General features: G+C 61.7%; 1 protein-coding gene across 4 annotated transcripts in view; it reads right to left on the bottom strand.

Moving 5' to 3' along the window:
• Positions 1 to 179: 179 nt before the first annotated feature.
• Positions 180 to 13,742, bottom strand: part of ST3GAL2 (ST3 beta-galactoside alpha-2,3-sialyltransferase 2) — a 55,742-nt gene continuing 42,179 nt past the window's right edge. For all 4 annotated transcript variants that reach the window (XM_075940582.2, XM_075940585.2, XM_075940583.2 and 1 more), the window contains exons 3-7: positions 11,046 to 11,239; positions 6,854 to 7,033; positions 6,182 to 6,227; positions 5,309 to 5,428; positions 180 to 4,423 (exon numbers count right to left, since the gene is read on the bottom strand). In XM_075940582.2, the coding sequence (XP_075796697.1) occupies positions 4,250 to 4,423; positions 5,309 to 5,428; positions 6,182 to 6,227; positions 6,854 to 7,033; positions 11,046 to 11,239 (714 nt within the window). In that variant the 3' untranslated portion in view covers positions 180 to 4,249. The remainder of the gene's footprint in view (positions 4,424 to 5,308; positions 5,429 to 6,181; positions 6,228 to 6,853; positions 7,034 to 11,045; positions 11,240 to 13,742) is intronic.

Raw genomic sequence — 13,742 nt, 5'->3', positions numbered from 1 at the left:
TGCATGAGTGTGCTAAGGCAGAGGCCTCTGGCCCTCCCCAGCAGACGGACTGGAAGCGGCTAGCTTTGGCCCATCGGCCCGCTTTCCGTCTAAGGCCAGAGTTCTACCTTCCAGCTCCTGCTCGGCTTCAGATGAAAGACCCTGCAAGCCCGGAGGCCTGGTGGACACACACGCCAGGAGAAGGAACAGATACAGATTTTATTTTGTACAATAGAACATAAAATAAAAACCATTTTCCAAATTGTGGCACATGAAAGAAAACCCCTCCCCTCCAGTAAAAGTGCGCTTAATACGGAACCCAAAGGGCAAAGGAGAGCTGGCACCCTCGGCAGGCTGCTTACAACAGCAGGAGGGACAGAAGATTTCAGCTGAATCCTTGTCGTAACTAAACTAAAAGAAGTTGGTTTAAGACAGTCGCGTGTCGAAGTAGCAAAGTACACAGAGGCTGCTGGGCAGGCTGACCAGCTGCTCTTCAGACTGGCTTCTTGGAGGGGTGGCTACCGACAGGGCTGGACCAGGAGTCAGCTTTGCCAAGAGCCCCGCCAGCGCGAGGCATTCAGAAGGGGACCCTACATGCAGGAGGACACCAGAGGAACCCTCCATTTCTCCAGGGGCAGGGTGGCCTTTTGGGCCCCAGTCCACAGGAGATGCCCAGGAATAGTTCCCCTGACTCCAGTGGTGCAGCTCAGCTGCATGCAGGAGGAACCTAAGCAGGATTGGGACCTTCTCAAGACTGAACCATCCTGGACCAGCCATGAACTGGCAAACCTACTCTCCGAGGGACTGCACGGACCCGTGGGCAGCCCTTCCTCTGACGTGCAGGGCAATTTCTGAGCGGCTTTGATGCTGATGGAGACCACCAAGGAGGGGCGTGCAAGCTGGTCGCACTGTCCTTCTCTCCATCTCTGCTCCATGCCGGAAGGCGCTAGGGCACCTAACCCACAGCCTCTGTGTAGTTTCCTCTATGTACAGTACAGTGGTTTTAGTAGACAGTGGCCCCCGTTCCCATTTCCGCGGGGCTGGGTTGCAGCATGCTCATGCAGGCGTTTGTTGGCCAGTCTGCCAAGGAAAGATGTGCTCGCGAGTCCCCGCAGCAGGGTGAACGAAAGATGGGTTCCCAAGAAGCAGAGGCGGAGTTAGCTGAAAACCAGATTCACTCATCGCGCGGGGAGTGGGCGTTGCTGGAGATCATGGCACCAGACCGGCTCTTGGATTAGAGACGACATGGAAACACCCCTTGTCGATAGGGTGGCTCCGGTCTCTCCTTGATTGTCAAGCCAGTCCCGCCTCTGCCCAGCAGTGAGACCAGCCCTTCCAAAGGCAGCCCCTGGATTTTTCAGCAGGTGCGTCTCCTGCTGCACCAGCCAGCACGGAGCGCAGCAGCAGGGTTGGAAATGCAGCAGCAGCTTCTGAAAAGGGGGTCTCTGGCTGCTCTCCCCAGGCGTGGCACTTTCCAGCTAACTCCAGCACCTCGCTCTGATTTGTCCTTAACACGGCGGCATGGAAACCACGTAGGAAGCAGCCAAGACTGCCACTAAACGCAGACGACACCAACCCCCTGGGGGAACCCCGCCCGCGGCATGGGCAGTGGGTGGAGTCCAGTGTGACAGACAGTATGTGATTCAAGGCACTCTTTGTTGCTCATGGTTTGTTTCTAAAAACTAGACAGCTGGGCCTGGGCCTGACCTAAAGCGCGTCTCCCTCCCCTGGTTCCCGGGAGGAGAGGGGTGCAGAAAGAACACAGGCTGCATTGCCCTAACCAACACCCCAGCATGCAGTGACTTTGCGGACTTTCCAACACACACTCTCAAGCCTCAGAGGGTCACTACTACTACGGAGCTCCCGCGTTCGTCCTGGATTACCCAGAGTGACTGCTAGGCAAGCAGGCCATGTGATCGCACGACAGCACAAGTGGGACCTTTGGCTTTCGCACACAGCCTCAGGCAGCCTGCATCCCGCTCCGCAACAAGCCCAGGAGACAGAAACGAGAGCCATTCGTCTGACGCTGCGCTAGCGTCACGGGCATGCCTTTCTCAGCTGCCACCGAAAGCTCAACCCAGGAGAGATTGCCGTACAGAAAAGCCAGATACAAAAAGATCCCCCTTCCCCATCAGAATTTCTTTAACTAACTATTGCAACAAGGAGATTGGCCGCTCCCAGCCCCGTCTCCCCCAGCCTCATGAGGATACAGGATTCCATTCAATACTGTTTGGCATGATTGCATTTGCTTTAGTCCAGCTGAGACTACCTGAAAACCCCAAGCAAGCAAGGACTCAGCCCCTCTCCTGCAGATAATCTTCCTCAGCGCCGGTCTTTGCTCCCTCGGGGAGCACCCCCCAGTGTGGACCAATCCCCCAAACCATGGGGAAGCCTTGTCAGCTGCGGGATGAGGTTATTTCACCCTCTCTTTGCACCCTACCGCTAGGCCGGGGGCTCTGACTGGACCACGTCCGTAGCCTGGAGTCCCACAAAGGAGACAGCCCTTCCTAGTGCAAAGCAGGGACAGGCTTAGGCAGGAGGGGGTAGCTCCTGCCCTTTCGGAAGCAGAGACCTCTTTGCCCAACGGGGATGTTCTGTCCTTCCTGGGCGTTCGTTGTAGCTTGGCTTGGCCCACCCCCCAGGCTTGGGGCCTCAGGACTTAGCTTTCCATTTTAAACACACACGTGGCTCACCAAAGTTCTCTCTAAGCGCCCCACACTTTGCTCTTCCGGCTAGCAACAGAAAGGACCGATTGTTCCCTTCACGCTGTGGGCAGAAGCACCCCTTGTCCGAGCACGAACGCTGCCCTCTCCATCCAGCTTGATTCAGAGCTTTCAGCTAGTGCCTCCTTGGCCAGTTCTCTACCAATCCACCCTCCCTGCTCCCCGCCCCTTACAAGTCTCCTGTGCCACAGCCGTCTCTCTGCTGGGCAAATCAGTGGCATCTAGAGGGAGGAGAGTCCCTGCCAAGAACGTCAGCCGTGAGGTCAGCTGTCCAGCCGGTGGGACAATCCCTGCATCACGAGCCGCTAACGGGCTAGTGGCTACTGCAGCTCCATTCCCATGCAAGGGGGAGCCGGGCAGTTGACAGTGACCCAAGAAAAGCAGGACCCTACCAGGCCACCATGGCTCCGCTCATCAGAACTTGTCTTTGCAAGAAGCCGGCATTCTTCAAAGGCAGCTTGTTGCAAGAACATGCCCTGGCGGAAGAGAGGAGGAGCCACCATTTGTGGGGGAGGGACGGGGAAAATGCCTGGTGGTTCTAGAGTAGAGAACGCCCCCTTCCCTCTCTGAACCCAGTGGCTGTGGCTCCTAGGCCCCAGGAGGCTCTGCAGAGGGCTTGGCTGCCTTTGGCATGGCTTCTCGGCGACGGGCGGTTCGTCCTAGAGCGAGACACTTCCCCCTTCTCACAGGAGTACACGGAGGTTCCCCTCCTCCCCGTTCCTCCCGCCCGTTGGGACGAGCTCCCAGGCTGTTTGAATCACTGGCCACTCCCAGAAGCTTCCCCCCCGCCTAGACCCTAAGCCAGGAGCGCCCGGGTGCTGCTCCACCAGGGCAGAGTCTTCCCTCTTGACGTGTCCAAGAGCTCTGCTCTGCAAGGCCTCTCCTCTGCAGGCTCATTCCTAAGGGTTGGGACCTGAAGAGCCACCTCGTGGCCTTTTCTCTGCTCCCTCCCCCCAGCCTCTGCCAAGCCGGGTTGTCCCCGGCGCACAGACAGGGCCTGCGCCCCAAAGGGGCCGATTGTCCGTTCAGCATTGTGAACCCGATTGTACAGCATGAAGAGACAGCGGGAGAGCGACTGCCAGTCGCCAAGATCCCCGCGAAAGGGACCTCCCCAAGCTTGTTCCGAACTGAATGGGCCTAGGGTCAGTCGTGGCCAGAGCGCACAGGCGAGGTCGTTGCGTTGGGCTGATGGGTCAACACAGGTAGCTTGGCCTTCGGCCTGTGGGCGCAGTCAGTTGGGCTTTGTTCTGAAATGATCATGATTGTGTTTTTAAAAAAAGGAGCAGCATTTGGTTTGACTAGGAGGAGAACCGGGCCAGAAGCTCCCGGCGTCATCAGGAGCCGCTTGGCTGTGTCAGTCCTTTTCAGTCGAAACTCCTCCGCCCCAAAAAGGGTCCCTTTCTCGCCGGACACGATTGGCAGGCAGCACCAAGCGTCCTCTCGGCCTTTCCACTGAGCCCGGAGCTCGCTGGGATCGATTGGGGGTCTGCCACCCCGTCTCGCAAAACCTGATTCTGAAAGGGAGGCCGGAGGCCAGCGCCTGAGCGTCAGTTGCCGCGGAAAACCTCGATCTTGCTGCTTTTCGCCAGCATGTCGATGATGCGCGCCTCAAAGTCCGCATCGTGCACCCCTGTCTTCCGGAACTCCCCCGCGTAGCGATTGTTCTCCCAGTAATGGTGCCAGTTGCCCCGGCTGTCTGCCCCGAATCCAAAGACATTCACCTGAGCCAGAGAAGGGGACAGCAGTTAGGTCAGAGCTCAGCGGCAGAGACCCGGCTTCTCACGGGGCAGGAAGGCAAACGGGGGGTTTTCCGCCTGCCTGGGACACGTCGGGCATTAGCACGGCTGGACCCAGGGTGCCGGACCAGCGTCAGACCTAGCTAGCATGGCACGTTACCGCTATCTGCTCAGGGAGGCCAGTCCATGCATCAGGCCGGAGCTCCAGCACCAGGAGGCGGAACACTGATATGTGCGGTCAATCGGACTGACAGCCCCAAGCAACCCCTCTGCTCCAATTTAACCTGCATAAACTCTGGCGTGCTAAGCCAGCCAAGGGCCTGGAGAGGTGTGTCAGCGACATGGGCTGGAATTAGGGTCCGAGGCACAGTTTGGGGTGCCGATGTTGTGACAGAGTCCCGAGCATGTGTCATGCATGTCGGACTGAGTGAGCACAAGGGGGCGTCTCGGAAACACGACAGGTTTTGGCTATGTTTTGCCTGAAGGAAGAGGTTTCAAGGGACAGCTGGAGAAAGTACCAAGCAGCACCCAGGACTCAAAATAAGGAAGAAGCAACCAGAGCCCAGAACCCTACTGAGAGCAAAGCCCAGCCTCTGTAACCCTGCCCCAACTCCTGGCAAAGGAGCCGAGGCGTCCCCGAGTAAGCAAGCCTGCAAGTCTGAGGCAGGACTTGGCTGTCTTGGACAAGCCACTGTCAAGGAGACAGTCACCCCAGGTGACCACGGGCAGACTTCAGCAAGGCTGCGCTCTCGTGCAAGGACGCGAGGCCTGGTGCCAGCCGCATGAAGCGGTTTGTCTCTCACCAGCATGGTGACGTGGCGCGTGGAAGGGAGCGCACATCACATGGGACCCAACCGTTTCGGCACCCACCTCATCGCAAACGTGGAGCGCGAAGAACAGCACTAGCATCCCTGTGGAGGGGTATCGCCCGTGGTGCTCGGTCCACCGGTCGTGGATGTATTTGAAGAAGGCTGGGTTGTAGATCTGCACCTGGAAGAAAGCCACGGTCCAAGCGGGCAGGCTGGGGAGAAGCGCTGGACTGGCAGCTCAGGAGCAGAGTCAGCTCTTCCCAGACCTCCCCATCACAGGTGCATGGGACCTCCTGACTCATCCAGTCCCTGCCCGGCTCCCTCAGGCAACCCCAGCGTGTCACTGCCCCTTCGTGAAACTTCTCAGGCTCCATTGTAGTGAGGTCGGCCGCCACTCCCCCGCCTGGGAGCTGGTCTAGACCCACCCTCCTCCGGCCGGAAACACGCTTCTGACTTGTGCACTGCCAGCTCAGTCCCACACGGCCCGGTCCCAGCTCTCCCAGCGGGAGACGGCTGAATGCAAGATTGGCCGTGGGAAGAAGGTGACCCCTGAGCCCAAGACGCGAAGAGTCTGAGAGGTTCACGGTATCCCTCGCCAGGGACATACAGCAGCGGCCACTGACGTCTAGCTACCCCAGAGCCTGCCTGGCCTTGCCGGAGCGAGGGACGACGACACTTGTTTTCCAGTCCACGTTCTCAGGGCTGAAGAGCCAGGGCAGTTGAGGGAAAGGCTCTGGGGGGGGGACCCCGCCAAGGGAAACGCTCGGGGGGGGAGGGGAGGGAAACGCTCCGGGGGCGGGGAGGGCCGCCAAGGGAAACGTCGCAGGAGGAGTCAGTAGTGAGGGTCCCTTTAGCCCATGGGACGGTGAGCAGGGTGTTTGCAGCTGCCCGCAGTCAGGGCGGGGCGAGGAGAGGGACCTAGAGCCAGCCTTACCTTCTCCTTATCCACGCGAAGGAAGGGCTTCACGGGTGCATAGGTGCTGGAATAGCAGAGAGGCAGGTTACACCCCGGGCCACGCAGCCCCCACAAGGCATTCTCGTTAGAGGTGCACACAAGGCAGGCCCGTTAAAGGGGAGAAGCCGGTCGCGGGGGTCCCGGCAGCACATGCCTGGTCCCACGGACACTAGGGAGCAACACTCAGGTGCATCCCGCTACGTCCCTGCCTAAATACTATCCTGAGTCGGGGCCTTTGAAACAGAGACCCTGCCTGCCAGTCCCCTTCTGCACCGTGGGGGGGGGGGCCCGCCCACTCCTCCCGCCTTGCCTAGCCCCTGGGCCCTGCTGGGGAGGGAGACAGACAGATCCCCCGCCACAGATGGGGAAAGAGGCCCAGAGAGGCGACGTGGCCCTCCATTGTCCCTGCCAATCAGTGGCAGTGGTGCCACGGGACAGCCTTAGGAGGAGGTGCCCTTCCGAATACCTGGCTCCTCGGGCCGGGCCGCGACCCCTTCCCTCCTGGCCTCCTTGGGAACGGCTCCCGTTCACTCTGGGGCCCACGCCCCCAGCCCACGCAGACACCCTGCCCGCGAGCCAGCTGCCCAGACGGGCTCTGTGCTCCCCAAGCGGCGCCAGCCCGTGGCGGCACAGAGGAGCCTTTCTACTCACAAGCGGATCTGCCCCGTGGACAGGGCGCTCGCGATCCACAGCAGGTCCAGGGCTTTGAAGGGCACCAGCACGAAGCTGACGTTGGCAGGCAGGTTCTTGGCACTCTCCGGGTACATGAAGTGATGGGTCGTCCTGCCCCCCACGTCGGCTTCAAACCCCACCGTGGGGGCCTGGTTCATTCTGCAGAGAGAGCGACAGTCTGGTGAGCTTTAGGCCTGTTGCACACAGACCCCAGGGCAGCAGTTAGAGACTGCAATCCTTGCTTCCATGGGGCACCCCGGGTATCCATGCCAGGACCCCCTTCTGTGCCCTCCCCCACTGTTCCCTCTCCAGGTCGGTGTGCCTTCATCAAGGGCTCTGCATTTAATTCCAGTTTCCTCCTCTTCTTTACGGACAAAACACGGGGTTTTAAAGAAATCCCAGTTCTCTACAAAACCATAGGACGCCCACACCTTGAATACTGCATACAGATGGTCGCTTCATCTCAAAAAAAGATCCATTGGCATTAGAAAAGGTTCAGAAAAGGGCAACAAAAATGATGGGTTTGGAATAGGTCCCATATGAAGAGAGATTAAAAAGACTTGGACTTTTCAGCTTAGAAAAGAGCAGATGAAGGGGGAATATGAGAGAGGTCTATAAAATGACTGGTGTGGAAAGAGTGAATAAAGAAAAGTGATTTACTTATTCCCACAATATAAGAACTAGGGGTCACCAAATGAAATGAATAGGCAGCATGTTTCAAACAAACACAAGGAAGTTTTTCTTCACTCAGCGCACAGTCAACCTGTGGAACTCCTCGCCAGAGGATGTGGTAAAGGCCAGGACTTTAACAGGGTTCAAAAAAGAGCTAGATAGCCATTGATGGACCCAACCTCCATGAATCTATTAGCCAGGCTGGGTAGGAACGGTGTCCCTACCCTCTGTTTCTCTGGAGGTGGGTGACAGGGTGGGGATCAAGTGAGAATTCCCTGTTGGGTTCCCTCCCTCTGAGGAACCTGGCATTGGCCACTGTGGGCAGACAGGACGCTGGGCCGGATGGACCGTTGGTCTGACCCAGTCTGGCCGTTCTCATGTTCAGCTTGACGCTGTGGGGTTCGTGCCCCGAGCCAGGATACCTACGCCTGTGCCGCTCAGACCCAACAAGGCCCCCACTGCAGCCATGCTCAATGCCCACAGCAGCCTTGGGCGCTCAGCTCTTGGTGATCGCTGTAACCCTGAGCAGGGTCAGGGCAGCAGGTACAAGCGGTCCAGCCACTGGGCACCCAACCCCCAACTGTAAGGCGGCTTCCTGAAGCCAGGGGTCTCCCCGGTGGGGTAGGGGCTGTGTCATGGTCGCTGTCTGTACAGTGCCTGGTGCGGTGGGGCCCCAACTCGACAAGTCCTAGGAACCCAGACGCTGCCGCCCTGGAGCAGGCCAGAGGTCTGTCCCGCCCGGGAACAGCCTGTGCGAGAAGCTTCAGCAGAACGAGCAAGAGACCTTGCGCTAGTTACGCGAGAACCCCGCCCGGGCTTCCCTTTCCAGTGCCCCTCTGACAGACCAGGGAATTTGGGAATTTAACACCCCCCCCCCGGCCCGCCAAGAGTGCCCCAGTTCTAGATAGCGAGGGGAGGGGAGGGCAGGATCCGGATTCCTTGGCGAGATGGTGATGAACACACCCAAAGGCAGAGTTACACCTAGGGCCAGGACCGCAGGCAGGGCCTCCAGACAGGAGACTGTCCTAGAAAGCAGCGACAGAGAAAGACACGTGGGGGGAGGAGGTCGCAGTGGACACGCAACGCCCCGGGAACGCTTGCGCCGTCTGCAATAAGGGAAGGAGAGACCCGGAGCAAGAAGGCGATTTTACCTCGGAACACGGCATGGGAATGGCGCAGCCAGTTCTGGTGCCCACGCTCTGCAAAGGATGTTGAAAAATTGCAGAGGGGGCCGAAAGAGAGCCACCCGAGTGACCAGCGAGCTGGAGAAGATGCCTCCGAGCGAGAAAGGAGAGCTCGGTCCGTTTAGCTGACCAAAAGGAGGATACGAGGTGACCGGATCAGGATGCTGGTTCCTTCACCAGCGGAAAACCCCCGGGACTAATGGGATCTTTGCTCTAGAGCAGAGAGGCCGACCGAGAACCAGTGACTAGACGCTGAAGCCAGACCGATTTCACTTGGAAATTAGGCGCAAGCTGTTCCCAGCAGCCCAAAGATTCGCTGTAGAGCCTCAGGGAACTGGATTTCTCCATCTCTTGAGGTCTTCAGATCGAGGCTGGAAGAGCCCATCCAAGTCGAGTTCCTGGCCTCCATCCAGGGCTCGCTGGGCGAAAGGAGGGGTAGCCGAGTGACCGGGCTGCTCTAATCGGCCCCTTCGGAGTGTGAACGCTCCTAAGGGAGGAACTCGGCGGCTCTCTGGCCAGTCTGCTCCTTGCTGCATCACCCGCAGTCCTCCTGCCAGTCCCCACTGGGTGGCAGCAAGGGAGCAGCAATCGGACGAGGAGCCGGGCTGAGCCCATGCCGGAGGATGAAGGCACTGACATGACCAGACTTCCCCCTACTCAGCGCCACGGGCCACTGCCACGATGGGTCACGCGGCTCCCTGCTCGAGCCACAGGCCCGCCCCTGCTCCCCCCACACACAGCGCCACGGGCCACGGACACCACGACAGGAGGTTGCAGGCTCCATGCTCAAGCCCCAGGCCCGCCCCTGCTTCCCCCACACACAGCGCCACGGGCCACTGATGCCAGGATGGGTCGCGTGGCTCCCTGCTCAAGCCAGAGGCCAGTCCCGCCTCCGTGGCCGGGCCAGCCAGGAAAACTGTCTCCGTGAGCTTGCCTGACCGGCGACAGGGTGGCCAGAGAAGAGCCGGTCCGCGTCAGAGCAGGTTTCCAGAGCAGCATCCTAACCCCAGGGTCGAGGCGATGCCGCCGGGGCAGCCAGACTGCAGCGAAGGCTGATTCGGGCCCACGGCGGCGGGTTAGGCCTCGGCGCTGATCCAGGCAGACTCTCAGCGGCAAGGCAGGGCTGGCACGTTCCTGCTCACGGCCGCACTTCAGAGCTTTAACCGGTGGTTCCCCCAGACAGTCACACTGCAGCATCCCCGCGCTTAGCGCTCCCTGCGGAGGAGCCGAGGCAGCGTGGCCTCCCGGGGCTAGGATGCTTTGGGAGGAGGAGCGGGATGACACCTCCTCCACCTCCCCTGGAGAGCAGCAGCTCCGCACAGGAAGCCAGTCCCCTCGGGACAATGCAGCCCAAAGATTCTCTCCCCGATCTGTGCAACCCAGGGCACCCACAAACAGTGCAGACCAAATCCAGCCCCTGCACAACCACCACCCGCCACGTGCCAGAAGCCACAGGGCGCGGAGAGCAAGCGCCAGCCAGCCGAGGACAAGGCCAGAGAGCCAGCACGGCAGGCCGGCAGCAAAGACAACCGGGTCGCATCCAGATGGACCGCTGGCCGGCTTAAGACGAGGGGGATTTTCATGCTAAGGGCAGAGGGTGGCAGAGTCTAGGCCAGGACCGGAGCCACGGCCCGAGCGGCAGCGACACACGCCGCGGTGCAGAGCCCGGCCTGGCCAGGGAAAGGGGGGACGCAACAGCCCGTTGCACACAGCTCTGCCCTGCCCCTTCCAGCTGCTCAACGAGCCAAGGACTGGGAGGTCAGAGACAGCAGGGGACCACCAGCTGCAGAGCCAGGCCGATGGAGAAGGCGCCTCTGAGGATTCTGGGGCGGGAGACAAGTCTTGACTACCCGGCGGAGGGAGGCTGCTCTCAAACAGCTGGCAGCAGCGGGCACCCGCAGACAACACGCTTCCACCTGATCTGCTCAGATACTGCCCGCAGCGCAGTGCCCCCCAGCCCGGTGCCCCCCAGCCCCCAGCGCGGTGCCCCCCAGCCCCCCAGCCCGGTGCCCCCCAGCCCGGTGCCCCTCAGCCCCCAGCCCGGTGCCGCCCAGCCCCCCAGCGCGGTGCCGCCCAGCCCCCAGCCCGGTGCCATCCAGCCCGGTGCCCCCCAGCCCCCAGCCCGGTGCCGCCCAGCCCCCCAGCGCGGTACCCCCCAGCCCGGTGCCGGCCAGCCCCTAGCCCGGTACCCCCCAGCCCCCAGCCCGGTGCCGCCCAGCCCCCCAGCGCGGTGCCGCCCACCCCCAGCGCAGTGCCGCCCACCCCCAGCGCAGTGCCGCCCAGCCCCCCAGCGCGGTGCCGTCCCCGCCACCCACCTCATGATGAAGTCGTGCCCATCGATCTCTCGCCCGTAGCCCGAGCCACGCAGGTTGCCGGAGTTGCCCACCACCGCGCAGCGCCGGCACTTCCTCGGGTCGCGGGAGCCGTAGGGGTTCTCGCCCGGCACAATCTGGAAGAGCCTGCCCAGGACCTCGTTAATGTTGTGCGACTTGAACTGGGGCTGCAGCATCTGCGGAGACACCAGGGCCAGCGAGACGTCATGGGGCACAGCGGCAAGGCGTTACAGGAACAGCAGCATGCGCAGCAAAGGGGAGGTGGGGGCCTGCTTGGTTTGGTTCGGTTTCGAAGGTGGAACTTACACCCGAGATGGGGTTAGGCGATGCACTTGGCCACCCAACAAGACCCCTTCCGCACCCTGTTCTCAGAGCACCATTAGCAGGAACGCCGGATGGATCACGCCGAGACCTCTTCTAAACCATGTTCCTCCTTCGGCAACTGCAGAGACCCCAGGTTGGCAGCCATGGGACACTGCCCCCCACGAGGTCTCCTCTGTCCCTATGCCCTTCTCTTGGCAGTTTTTTCCTGCTTCGGGCAGTAGAATGGGTAAAAAAAGTCGCTCTGATTTCCCGTGCACCCCCAGCTGGACTCCCAGCCTGGCATGGCAGCAGCCGGTTTGCCAGCACTGCAGGGGTACCTCTAACGAAACCCACTGCCAGCCAGGCGGAAGAGCCCTGAGGAGCAGGTGCACATACTGGAGGTCAGTGCCCTGCCTCTGCCACAGACTTCTGGGCTGATCTTGCTCACGTCCCTTATCTCACCCTGTGGCACTGGGGGCGCGAAAGAGCTCGGTGTTTGTGGGGCTCAGGCACTGTGGGGAACCGGAGTCTCAAGCTCCCAGCCCATGTTGCCCTGAAAGCATCTCAGGCGAAGCCCCTGCCTCGTGCTGCCCAGCAGCCAAGCGCTGCAGGCTACAGAAAGGGGGGCGCAGCGGCAGCTTGGCACTGAGAGTCAGAGCACTGGCTCCGAGACCCCACGCCGCCAGAGCTGCTGGGGCCAGCCCAGCCTCTCCCATCCCTGCCGAGGGACGCACCCCGGAGCTCCCACCCACCGGCCTGTTTCCATCTGCCCTGAAGACCCCTCCCCCGGGGGGGGCAGCAGCGTGCAGGGCTGGCTGGGTCACCCCGGAGCAGCGCCAGTCTCAGGGTGGGGTCTGTCCGGGGCTGGCATCGACACTTAAACCAGCCCGACACACCTGCTCCCATGGCGAGGTGAGGCTGTCTGCTGGACATGAGGCCATTCCACTCCAGCAGCTGCTGCGCAGCCTGCCCCCACTCCACCCTCGGTGTCTAGGGGTGCTCAGCCAGGCTGGGGCAGTGGGCGGAGGGACGTGGCTGTCCCCATGCCCGGCTAGCAGCACTGCCCTGGCATGTCTGGCCCTGCCACGGGCTGCGAACGGGACCCAGCCGTGCCGGGGAAGGAGTGAGAAGGACTCTGCAGCCCGGGGGGTTCAGGCGCTCGCCTGGGAGGTGGGACAACCACGTTCCCGGCCCTGCACCAGGGCAGCACCGCTCCGCTCCCGGACAGCCCGTAGCCACAGGGTAGAGCCAGCCTCAGAGGCCTCCCCACAGCAGGCAGTAGGGGACTTGCAGCCATCCCCCAGCCCTGGTGAGCACCCTACCCCTGGGGCTAATGTTCCTGAGGAGGTGGGGTTGGGGTCCCCCCTCAGCCCTTCCGTCAACTGTGCTGGCTGTTGTCAGAAGGCCTGAAAGCGGACACTCAATCTGGGAGTCCTCCGGCTGGCCAATAAGGATCGGGCTTCAGGGCTGGGCGGGGTCTTGGCACCACTGGGCGGGGCCTCGGTCAGAAGGGGCGGGGCCTCCGTCAGAAGGGGCGGGGCCTCCGTCAGAAGGGGCGGGGCTGGGACTTGCCTGCCACAGTTGGGCCCTCAGCTGCCACCCATAAGTCCCCACCCCCACCCCGTACGGCCCGGCATTGCACATGGGCAAGGCGATCCTATCTGGCAGGCAGAGCGGGAGTGCAGACCAGGCACTGGGGACCGCAGCCAGGCCGAGCTGCAGTGGCCAACACCTCCTCCTATCTGGAGGGGGAGGCAGCCGCCAGGCCCTGGGCTGCTCGCCTGGCCTGCCGCACTGGGCACACTGCCTTTGGTCCAGGTGCCACGTGCACCGAGCCCCCTCCCCACAGCAGCAGCTAGAGGCGCTTGCACGTCTGTGAGGCTGCGATGTCCAAGTGGCTCTTGGCAGCTACCAGGCAGGCATATGGAGGGACAGCTGGCTTGAGACCCACGGCCCCCACCCTGCCCGTGGCACGAGGCCCCCAGCAGCAGGCCGAGAGCGAAAAGGTTCATTTTCACGTCGCCGTCGCCTTGCGGAGGGAATACGCTCTCTGTGTGCAGGGTGGAGGCGCCGGCAGCAGCACTTCCCTCCCGCCCCCACGCCCAGCAATCTGGCCTTGTACCTGGGCAGGGGGATAGCTGCCCTAGGGATGCCAGGAACGTGCACTGCCAACAACACGGGTAAAGGTTTCCCGGGGAGCTAAGGGGAGGCCCGTGTTTTACTGGGGGATCCTGCTGCCAGCCCCACACCCCCAGCATCCCGGCTGCTGCCGTGCCTGGGGCTCTGGCTGCCAGCTTGGCACGGTGCCCTCGCCAGCGCCCCCGGCACAGTGCAATAGTCAAGGGAAACGGAGAAGCATCAAGCGTATTGGTTAAC

The sequence above is a fragment of the Pelodiscus sinensis genome, chromosome 12 (assembly GCF_052426305.1).
Source record: "Pelodiscus sinensis isolate ZL-2025 chromosome 12, ASM5242630v1, whole genome shotgun sequence".
In the NCBI taxonomy this organism is placed as follows: domain Eukaryota; kingdom Metazoa; phylum Chordata; order Testudines; family Trionychidae; genus Pelodiscus; species Pelodiscus sinensis.
Note: the sequence above shows the minus strand (reverse complement) of the source record. Positions and strands in the feature narration are given on the sequence as shown.